General features: G+C 41.2%; 1 protein-coding gene across 1 annotated transcript in view; it reads left to right on the plus strand.

The window, feature by feature from the left end:
• The window catches only part of LOC140210387 (cyclic nucleotide-gated channel beta-1-like), a 91,215-nt gene extending 78,978 nt beyond the window's left edge, over nucleotides 1-12,237 (plus strand). The window contains exons 22-24 of the mRNA XM_072279305.1: nucleotides 2,677-2,823; nucleotides 7,523-7,709; nucleotides 12,028-12,237. Of these exons, the coding sequence (XP_072135406.1) occupies nucleotides 2,677-2,823; nucleotides 7,523-7,709; nucleotides 12,028-12,237 (544 nt within the window). The remainder of the gene's footprint in view (nucleotides 1-2,676; nucleotides 2,824-7,522; nucleotides 7,710-12,027) is intronic.

A 12,237-nucleotide genomic window follows, 5' to 3' on the forward strand; every position in this document is an offset into this window, starting at 1 on the left:
TAATTAGGAAGGAGAAAAAAGATTATGAGAGAAAACTGGCAGGGAACATAAAAACGGACTGTAAAAGCTTTTATAGATATGTAAAAAGGAAAAGACTGGTAAAGACAAATGTAGGTCCCCTACAGACAGAAACAGGTGAATTGATTATGGGGAGCAAGGACATGGCAGACCAATTGAATAATTACTTTGGTTCTGTCTTCACTAAGGAGGACATAAATAATCTTCCAGAAATAGTAGGGGACAGAGGGTCCAGTGAGATGGAGGAACTGAGCGAAATACATGTTAGTAGGGAAGTGGTGTTAGGTAAATTGAAGGGATTGAAGGCAGATAAATCCCCAGGGCCAGATGGTCTGCATCCTAGAGTGCTTAAGGAAGTGGCCCAAGAAATAGTGGATGCATTAGTGATAATTTTTCAAAACTCGTTAGATTCTGGACTAGTTCCTGAGGATTGGAGGGTGGCTAATGTAACCCCACTTTTTAAAAAAGGAGGGAGAGAGAAACCGGGGAATTATAGACCGGTTAGCCTAACGTCAGTGGCGGGGAAACTGCTGGAGTCAGTTACCAAGGATGTGATAACAGCACATTTGGAAGGCGGTGAAATCATCGGACAAAGTCAGCATGGATTTGTGAAAGGAAAATCATGTCTGACGAATCTCATAGAATTTTTTGAGGATGTAACTAGTAGAGTGGATAGGGGAGAACCAGTGGATGTGGTATATTTGGATTTTCAAAAGGCTTTTGACAAGGTCCCACACAGGAGATTAGTGTGCAAACTTAAAGCACACAGTATTGGGGGTAAGGTATTGATGTGGGTGGAGAATTGGTTAGCAGACAGGAAGCAAAGAGTGGGAATAAACGGGACCTTTTCAGAATGGCAGGCGGTGACTAGTGGGGTACCGCAAGGCTCAGTGCTGGGACCCCAGTTGTTTACAATATATATTAATGACTTGGAATATATATTATTCCAAGTCATTAATATATATTAATGAGGGAATTAAATGCAGCATCTCCAAGTTTGCGGATGACACGAAGCTGGGTGGCAGTGTTAGCTGTGAGGAAGATGCTAAGAGGATGCAGGGTGACTTGGATAGGTTGGGTGAGTGGGCAAATTCATGGCAGATGCAATTTAATGTGGATAAATGTGAAGTTATCCACTTTGGTGGCAAAAATAGGAAAACAGATTATTATCTGAATGGTGGTAAAAAAGGCGAATGGTATGCTGGCATTTATAGCGAGAGGATTCGAGTACAGGAGCAGCGGGGTACTACTGCAGTTGTATAAGGCCTTGGTGAGACCACACCTGGAGTATTGTGTGCAGTTTTGGTCCCCTAATCTGAGGAAAGACATCCTTGCCATAGAGGGAGTACAAAGAAGGTTCACCAGATTGATTCCTGGGATGGCAGGACTTTCATATGAAGAAAGACTGGATGAACTGGGCTTGTACTCGTTGGAATTTAGAAGATTGAGGGGGGATCTGATTGAAATGTATAAAATCCTAAAGGGATTGGACAGGCTAGATGCAGGAAGATTGTTCCTGATGTTGGGGAAGTCCAGAACGAGGGGCCACAGTTTGAGGATAGAGGGGAAGCCTTTTAGGACCGAGATTAGGAAAAACTTCTTCACACAGAGAGTGGTGAATCTGTGGAATTCTCTGCCACAGGAAACAGTTGAGGCCAGTTCATTGGCTATATTTAAGAGGGAGTTAGATATGGCCCTTGTGGCTACGGGGGTCAGGGGGTATGGAGGGAAGGCTGGGGCGGGGTTCTGAGTTGGATGATCAGCCATGATCATAATAAATGGCGGTGCAGGCTCGAAGGGCCGAATGGCCTACTCCTGCACCTATTTTCTATGTTTCTATATTTCTATGTTTATCACCTTTCTGATTTTTCATTGGCTGAGGATTAGCACATAACTAATCCACGTAATGAAATTGTTTTAATTATGTAGCCTATTGATTAATTAATTCTTAACTAACGAATTTCTTTTATCTTTTCTATAAAAGTGACAGATTTTTCAGAAGTGTCATCTTTTATTTCCTTGTCTTACACTCCTTAGTGTGGGCACATGGCCAAGTGGTTAAGGCATTGGACTAGCGACCTGAAGGTCGTGAGTTCGAGCCCCAGCCAAGGTAACGTGTTGTGTCCTTGAGCAAGGCACTTAATCACACATTGCTCTGTGACGACAAGCTGTATGGGGTCCTAATGCCCTTCCCTTGGACAACATTGGTGTTGTGGAGAGGGAAGACTTGCAGTATGGGCAATTGCTGGTCTTCCATACAACCTTGCCCAGGCCTGCGCCCTGGAGAGTGAAGACTTTCCAGGTGCAGATCCATGGTCTCGCAAGACTAACGGATGCCTTTACTTTACTTTACACGCCTTAGTATTAATTCCCCTCTTCGCATTGTTTTTGAGCTGGTTTAGCATTTCTATGTTTGTTGGTATTCTAAGATAAACTGAAATCTTGGAATTAAGACTGCTTGCCATTCTTGACCCAAAGGATCAGAAATTAAACTGAGATCCAACCTCACATAAATGTGTGATACATTCTAGGAATCAAATCTATGCTATTATGTCTTGAATTAACAAAGCAATCCAAGGCTGAAAGGGTGAAGAATTAGAACGTTTTAATTTCCTGTTCTCCTGATTTCCTCCTCTCTCACCTTTGTTAATCCAATAGTTTGCTGTCAGTGGGAGGCGGGAATCGGCGGACTGCAAATGTTGTTGCTCACGGATTTGCAAATCTTTTCATCCTCGACAAGAAAGACTTGAATGACATTCTCATCCATTATCCAGATTCTCAGAAACTGCTCCGAAAGAAAGCTAAGTCTGTGCAAATTGTTTTAATAATTATTACTTTTTATTCATGTAATATGAATACTTCCTTTGATATGTCATTTTATGCAATTAAGCAATTAAATGTAACTCTACATAAGGGGTTCTAAATTCACACCACAGTACCAGCAGCTTCTAGTACAGTAAACCTCACCCAGGCATCTCAGAAAGTGATAAGCCAGTTTGCTAGAGTCATAGAAAACTACTGGACAGAATCAGGCCCTTCAGCCCATCTAGTCTGTGCCAATTATTATTCTGCCTAGTTTGATCGATCTGCATCTGGACCATAGACCTCCATAACCCTCACATCTACGTACTTACCCAAACTTCTCATAAATATTGAAATCACCACTTCCACTGACAACTCGTTTGACACCCTCACCACTCTGAGTGACGTTCCTGGATTTGATTAGGGAGCTTGAGGTAAATAAACCCATAGGAGCCAGTGATCATAATAAGATACAACTCATACTGCAAATTGAGAGGGAGAAGCTAAAGTAAGACATATTAATATTTCAGTGGAGTAAAGAGATTTACAGAGTCACGAGAGAGGAGCCGGCCAAAGTTGATTGTAAGGGGACACTAGCAGGGATGATGGCAGAACAGCAATGACTGGAGTTTCTGGGAGCAACTCAGATGATGCAGGATAGTTAGATCCCAAAGAAGAGGAAGTATTCTAAAGGCAGGATGATACAACCATGGATGACAAGAGAAATCAAAGCCAACATAAAAAAAAGGGAGGGCATATAATACAGCAAAAATTAGTGGTAAGTTAGAGGATTTGGAAGCTTTTAAAAACCAACAAATGGTAACTTAAAAACCATAAGGAGAGAAAAGACAAAAACTGAAGGCAAGCTAGCCAATAATATCAAAAAGGATACCAAAAGTTTTTCCAGATATGTAAAGACTAAAAGAGAGGTGAGAGTACATATCAGACTGCTGGAAAGTGTTGGGGGACAAGGAAATGGCAGATAAACTGAATTAAGTATTTTTCATCAGTCTTCACTGTGGAAGATATCAGCAGTATGCTAGATGTTTGAGAGTGTCGGGGGCAGAAGTAAGTGCACTTGCTATTACTAGGGAGAAGGTACATGGGAAGTTGAAAGTTCTGAAGGAAGATAAGTCACCTGGACCCAATGGACTACACCTGAGGGTTCTGAAAGAGGTGGCTGAAGAGCTTGTGGAGGCCTTAGTAATGATCTTTCAAGAATCACTAGATTCTGGCATGGTTCTGGAGGACTGGAAAATTGTAAATGGCACTCCACTCTTCAAAAAGGGAGGGAGACAGAAGAAAGAAAATTATAGACCAGTTAGTCTGACCTCAGTGGATGGGAAGAAATTAGAGTCAATTGTTAAGGATGTGGTTTCAGGGTACTTGGAGGCACATGATAAAATGGGCCAAACTCAACACGGTTTCCTTGAGAGAAGATCTCGCCTGAGAAATCCCTTGGAATTCTTTGAGGTAAAAACAAGCAAGTTAAACAAAGGAGAATTGGCGGATTTTCAAAAGGCCTTTGACAAGGTGCCACACATGAAACTGCTTAGCAAGATAAGAATGCATGGTATTACAGGAAAGATACTAGCATGGATAGAGCATTGGCTGATTGACAGGAGGCAAAAATGGGATTAAAGTGTGCCTTTTCTGATTGGCTGCCGGTGACTGGATGTATTCCACAGAGGTCACAGAATTGACGGCTTTGTGGCCAAGTTTGCGGATGATATGAAGATAGGTGGAGGAGCAGGTGGTGTTGAGGAAGCACGGAGGCTGCAGAAGGTCTTAGCCAGATTCAGAGAATGGGAAAAGTGTGGCAAATGGAATACAATGTTGTAGAATGTATGATCATGCACTTTGGTAGAAGGAATAAAAGGGTAGACTTCTAAACAGCGGAGGGGGGCGCGGGGGAGAAACTTAAAAATCAGAGGTGCATCGGGGCTTGGGAGCTCTTGTGCAGGATTCCCTAAAGGTTAACTTGACTGGCAGTGAGGAAGGCAAATGCAATATTAGCATTAATTTTAAGAGGATTAGAATATAAAATCAAGGGTGAAATGCTGAGGCTTTATTGGTGAGACATCCTGGAGTACTGTGAGCAGTTTTGGGCCCCTTATCTGAGAAAGGATGTGCTGATAATGGAAAGGTTTCAAAGGAAGTTTATGAAAATGATTCCAGGATTGAAAGAATATGAGGAGTGTTTGCACTCACTGGAATTTAGAATGAGGGTGGATCTCATCCAAAAACATTGAATGTTGAAAGGCCGGGGCAGAATGGATGTGGAAAGGACATTTACTATAGTAGGGAAGTCTAGGATCAGAGGGCACAACCTTGAAATACGCGGATGTCCAGAGATTAGGAGGAATTTCTTTAGAGAAAGTGGGTAATCTGTGGAATTCGTTGCCACAGATGGCTGTGGAGGCCAGGTCATTGACTGTATTTAAAGTGGAGGTTGATAGATTTTTAATAAGTCAGTGCATGAAAAGTTACAGGGTAAGGCAGGAGAATGGGGTTGAGAGGAAAATGCTTGACCATGATCAGATGGTCCAAATGGCGTAATCCTGCTCCAAAGTCTTATGGTCACATGTACTCCTTAAAAATTTCACCTTTCACCCTTAACCGATGACCTCTAGTTCTAGTTTCACCGAACCTCAGTGGAAAAAGCTTGCATGCATTTACCCTATCTCTCTCCCTCATAATTTTGTATATCTTTATCAAATCTCCCTTCATTCTCCTACACTCCAGGGAATAAAGTCCTATGAGTGCACCCCCACCAGGAAATGGCCTGGTCCCAATAGCTTAGACTTTTCTTGATAGCGAGTGAATTGGGGAACCCACAAGCTAGCCTGCCAATCATGTCACCAATGTCAGGAAATTACATGTCATTTGAATATTTTGAGCAGTCTTGCTGGCAATAATACAGCTGAAGTTAAGGAACTCATCCTAGGGAGGATGTAGAAACCCTGGTCTTGCTGCTGAACTTGAACCAGAAACAGAAACACTGGACTGCTCAACTGGTTAAGTTCTTCCAGCATTTCCAATTTTGTTTCAAATTCCAACATCTGCAATTTTATTTTCCATTATGGCAGGATTTGATTCACTGCTGTAATCTTTGAATCCCACATGTGAAATTCTAATCCAAATCCCAATGCTAGCAGTTTTCTTGTATATGTAAATCCTGTTCATAGAACTCAGAGAGAGAGAGAGAGAGAGAGATCAGCCAATTGAAACACTGCTGTAGGCATACATTTTAAACACAATGTTATTGAGAGATGTGTGCATGATCTATGATAGAAGCAGTGGTATGTTAGAATGTGCAAATCCAGAGGTTAGATGAAGCCTGTGACGAGAGCAAAAGGATTTAAATGGGTAGTTTGAACGTCCATGTGCTCTGGCTGACAACCTGATGCTAGAAAGGAAGTGAGTTTTAGGAGTGTGTTTTCAAAGTTTCTCACTGAGTTTAACAATGTTTGATGGTGAGAAAGGCAAAATAGCTAAGGTTCTAGGCTGAATTCAGTCTGGCTTTAACCCAATGAGACAATATATCTACAATACACTGACCAAATCTGCTAGTGGGTAAAATGGCAGTAAATCATCAGGAGGTGTTCAGAAAAGTACTTAATGTGCTCCAGAACCAGCTTTAATTATTCAGGGACCAGATACAAAAGGGGCAACACGGAAGTAAAACAAAACGCCTACAAAAATAGGAATTATCAGTTCGTGTGCTGAGGACATGCAGAGAATGACTAAAAGCAATGAGTGGATCTGTAGGGAGCAGTTTGCAACTAGTCACTGTGCTCCGGTGAATGCAGAGTTGGATTATAATCAGATCAACTACAATCTCATTAAATGGCAGAGCTGACATAAATAGTTATGTGACCTACTCTAGCTCCAAAACTACTGCTAAAGAGGAAAAACAGAATTATAGATCAGCTGGCTGAAAATCTGTTGTTGGGCAATTAGTACAATCTATCATTAAGAGTAAATCAACTAAACACTTAGAAAGTGCTCATCTGCTCTTAGAGAACATGAATACTTTTGTAAAATGCAGGTTTTGCCTAACAAACATCACTGATTTCTTTAGGAATGATGTACTGGCCCGACAGATGTCAGAATAATACTGGAACCCCAAGAGTACATTTAAAATGAGAGATTACACAAACTAGGGTTGAATTCTTTAGGAGAGAACTTTAATGATGTTTTCAAGATATTAAGTGCAACTGTTAAGGTAGAAAGGGAGTCTAATCAGGAGGCATTGTGTAAGAATTAGAAACATGTCCTTTATGAATGAAGCTGTAAGTGTCCTTTAGATACAAAGATTAGTGGTTTGAAATACTTGATACAAATCACAATTGATGCTAAATCACGTGCTAATTTCACATCTAAGAATGATAGATTTCAAATCTAGTGAATCCAGGTCTATATGGTGCCCCTAAACTGGGTAAGATCACTGATGAATCTTCATCCGTACAATGCCTCTCAGTAAAGTTGTATCACAGGAGAATATTAGTTATTCTACACTTTGGATATGACTAGTGAATGCTGATCTGAATCTTATCCCTGCACCTAGATGCACTGTTAGTTAATGCTACTAGTCACTTGTCTGTAATCTAAATAAACACTGTATTGGCTGATTTTTGCTAGATTAGAGTTTATACTGATAAAATGATACCAAGTAATTACCTTTGCGATTTACCTGCAGAAAACTTCTTTCTAAGGATGGTGGAAAACCAGTAAAGCCAGGACCAAAAGGATTCCAGCACATCATCCCACCCAGACCTGAGACTCCTAAATTATTTCTCGCAGCCCTCTCAGTAGCAGGAAAATATGGAATCAAAGGAACATTCTCTCTTATTAAGAAGAAACTTATGGAATCTGCCAGCATGCAGGTAGGATTATGTGAAGATCTTCTAGAAACAAATGTTCATACTTTGAACTGTTAGTAATAGATTTTTTTTTAAAAAGGGCAGAAACTTAAACAGTTCATCACTGTTAGGGGTAAACCTGACAACAGTTTGACAGCATAAATAACAAGATGAATATGGGAACATGGAAGGATATTTAAAATTCATTGACAAAACCTCTCCAGAGTTTTAAGTACAGATGGTAATGGACTATACACATTTCTGTCCGAAGTTGAGTTAGTTGTAGTCAGCTTGGGAAACATCCGCCTAGCTTCCAATACTGTCCAAAGATCCCTACCAAGAAATTCATCTGGGCAAACGAACCAGGCTTATTTTATGATTCCACCCACAGTTGAACGGCATTTCTTAATGGGAAGATCTTTTAGAGTTCACCTCAGCAGAACCTGTAATGACAGATATTTAACTCAATCTGCTTTCCAGCATTTGCCGTATTTTACATTGTCTGCTTTTACTGGATTTGGCAGCAAACTTCACACATGCCTTTGGAAGCACAAAGATTATAATGACACCATGGAAGAATGCTGTCTGATTATTTTCCATCGTTTATGTCCAAGCAAAACTGAGAGAGTGGGAATTAATCTAGTCTCCATCAGTAAACAAAATGGGCTCCTGATGAATTGCTGCCTGTGATAATGCCAGTTCATTATGAACCTGGTTTCATGCCACAGCTGTAAACAGTTTCATCCATACCATCTATCCACCCCATCACCCAGCAGTAGCAATGCCTTGATCTCCCTGTGTCAAGCCCCAGTAAGAAAACAACAACACAAACACGAGGAAATCTGCAGGTGCTGGAATTTCAAGCAACACACATAAAAATGGAGTTCTGGGACTGCAAAATTCAATGCCACATTCCAACAAAAGGAACTTCATCCTGATGAAAAACATAGTAAAAACACAAACTAGAGTGAAGTATCTCTTTGCGTCAGCACTGAGAGCATTCTACTAACAGAGAGGAACTTGCTAATAGAACTGAAGAAATTACCCTGCCTGATATGGTAGTGTAATATTTATGTTGCTGTAAGTCAGGGCCCACGAGTTCCAATCCTACGAAAATAGAATGAGAACTGGAATTCAGGTTTTAAAATGATGTAAACAAAAAGCTGGCACAATTGCCAGTAACCAAGAAGATGTTGGATTGTTATAGTAACAATGTCAGCCGTGCCCTTTGGGAAAGGTAAGCTGCATTTCGCAGTCAGTTTGGCTGGTATGGCTTCTGACCGGCAAACATGGAGCTGTCAAGTCAGTCATTTGTAGCAAAGGCCATTGTTTACCCCACTCCTTATCCCATGTAACCCTGTTTATTTACTCCTTTATTCATTTTTCATGTCATGGGCATGACTCACAGGAGCAGTTTAATTGCCAACACCTGGTTACCTTTGAGAAGTGATGATGTGCCACCTTCTCTAACCGTGCAAGATACTGCCACAAGGTTATTGCCTTCTCTGAGCCCATACTTTGGTAATGATGCAGGGCTTATGGAGAAATCTGTTGTCCAATACTAGAAAAACAATCAGGGAAATGGTCCAAACTTGTATCATCAAGGACCTAGGAGAATTAAAAAAAATATTCACTTGCGGCATCTAAGCATAAAACCAAATTAGATTACCTTAAAACCCTTCCTGATCTGCCTTCTTGAAGTGCTGGTGCCCAGTTAAACTACTCTCACAATGTTATTGTCCAGAAAGTTTTGGGTTTAGAACCAACAAAGTTGAAGAAACAGTGATATATTTTTCAAACAAGGATTGTGTGTGACTCAGAGGGGCACTGCTGTTGGTGATGTTCCCAGTCATTCACTGTCCTTGGTGGCATGAGCTGCAGGCTTAAGACATCCTTTTGAAGTAGACTTTGCCAGGTAACTGCAGAACATTTTGTAGATGCACACAGCACAGAGCAGCTACAGTGAGCTGGTGGTGGAGGGAGCAAATGTTTAGAACGGTGGATGTGCTGCCAGTGAAGCAGTCAGCTTTGTTCTGAATGGTGTTGAGCGCACGAATGTTGTTGGGGGCTGATCTCAACCAGATATGTGGAGAGTATATGATTTGCATTATATAGAATGCAGAAATATGAGAGGCCAGAGTGGTAAGTTAGTGAGGAAAATAAGAGGAAATGTGGGTAAAGGTTACGTACAAAAATGACCCTATTTGAAAAACTATTCAGGATTTTTCAAAATCAAATTATTGTAGATACTGGTAAACTGAAATGAAACAGAAATACTGCAGATAGACTTAGTTGACCAGACACCATCTATAGAGAGAGAAAAAGATATAATAGCTAAGGTCACTGACCTGAAATGATATCTGTTTCTGTCTTTAGCTGCAACTCCATATGTGCTGGTCAATTGGAGTATGCATGAATACTCTGCATTTTGATCTGACTTCATTTTGTTTGCATTTTTGAGTTTAAACTTCTCCCATCCTGTCAATTCACTTACAAGTAGCAATCATTTACATGCTGCTCCTCCCAAAAAACAGGGCAACAATGACAGGGGGCCATCAGCTTTCTATGCAAAAACAGTAACCTGATCTCTAGTTCCCTTAACCTGAAGTGAACCTCAAAGAAGGGATATCTTAATATGCTCTGCTTTCTAGCCATGCTGCATTTTCCAATCTAAGTGGATAGAACATAGAGCACTACAACACAGTACAGGCCCTTCAGCTCACAACGTTGTACTGACCTTTCAACCATTCTAACCCTTCCCTCCTACATAGCCCTCCATTGTACTAAGGTAAAGTGTGATCTGCATCCATAAACTCACAAAACAATGAAATTTCTCAAGAAAGTAAGTGTTCAGGAGGGAAAATGGAAGGGTCATCAATTTTAGTGCATGCCGCCGTCAAGCGCTTCATGCCCGAATATCCTGTGTGAAAACGTGTCACTTGTAACAGTTGTACTTGCTTGTCTAGATTCATAGAGTCACAGAATACTACAGCACAGAAACAGGCCCTTCAGCCCATCTAGTCCATGTGGGTCCATTAATCTGTCTAGTCCCATGAGCCTGCACCTGGACCATAGCCCTCCATACCCCTCCTATCCACATACCTATCCAAATCTCTCTTAAATGCTGAAATCAACCCCGCATCAACCACTTGCACAGGCAGCTCATTCCACATTCTCACCAACCTCTGAGTGAAGAAGTCCCCCCCATGTTCCCCTTAAACTTCTCACCTTTCACCCATGACCCAAGGTTCTAGTCTCACCCATCCTCAGTGGAAAAAGCCTGCTTACATTTACCCCATCTATTCCCCTCATAATTTTGTATACTTCTATCACATCTCCCCACAATCTTCTACACTCCAGGAATAAAGTTCTAACCTGTTCATCCTTTCCCTATAACTCAGGTCCTCAAGTACCGCTACATCCTCGTAAATTTTCTCTGCACTCTTTCAACCTTATTTATATCTTTCCTGTAGGTAAGTGACCAAACCTGGACACAATGCTCCAAATTAGGCCTCACCAACATCTTGTACAATTTCAACATAACATCCCAACTCCTGTACTCAATACATTGATTTAAAAGTCAACGTGCCAAAAGTTTTCTTTACAACCCTATCTACCTGATTCCCAGATCCCTCCGTTCTACCACACTCCTCAGTGCCCTGCTGCTCACCTTGTGAGGCCTATCCTTACCACTCTGATCTTCCAGAGGTCCAGTTTGTCCCTTGTTATTCTTTTGCTCTTAATACAGTATATCTGTAGAAGCCCTTGGGATTCTCCTTCATGTTGTCTGCTAGAGTAACCTCATGCCTTCTTTTAACCCTCCTGATTTTCTTATTAAGCATTCTCTTGGATTTCTTATACTCAAGTACTTTGATTGCTCCTGCCTGTCCATACCTTATTTTTCTTAACCATGGCCCCAAGGTTCCCCAAAGCTGTTATCCTTGCCTTTTATTCTGACAGGGACATACAAATTCTATACTCCCAAAATTTCACTTTTGAAAGCCTCTCACTTACCAAGTAGACCTTTGCCAGAAAACAGCCTGTCCCATTTGACTCTTCCCAGATCCATTCTGATACCATTAGAATTGGCGTTTCTCCAAATTAGAGTCTCAACCTGAGGACCTGACCTATCCTTTTCCATAACTACTTTGAAACTAATGTCATTCTGAGCATTAGATGCGAAGTGTTCTCCTACACCAACTTCTGTCACCTGCCCTGTCTCATTCCCTAATTGAATACTAGATCTCCGAATAGGAGATGAGAAATAGGTAATGTGTTATCTATGCTGGTCATATCATTGCTTTTTGTCTCTTTCTTGCACCCTTTCCTCCCCACTGTCTAGCCTATCCCACAACCTCCTCCCTCTCCTGTTCATCGCCGGTCACCTGTTTTGGGAAAAATGACGGAGGACGTTGATGATGACGATGATGAGGTCATTTCAGAAACAATGGATTCCTCTGTCTCGATCAAGATGTCTCCTTCACGTGATGGGTTAAAGGAACAAATTCTGTCCGTGGAGGTTCCAGATGAAGAAGAAAAGTCAGAAAAGTGA

This window comes from Mobula birostris, chromosome 15 (assembly GCF_030028105.1).
Source record: "Mobula birostris isolate sMobBir1 chromosome 15, sMobBir1.hap1, whole genome shotgun sequence".
Taxonomy (NCBI): domain Eukaryota; kingdom Metazoa; phylum Chordata; class Chondrichthyes; order Myliobatiformes; family Myliobatidae; genus Mobula; species Mobula birostris.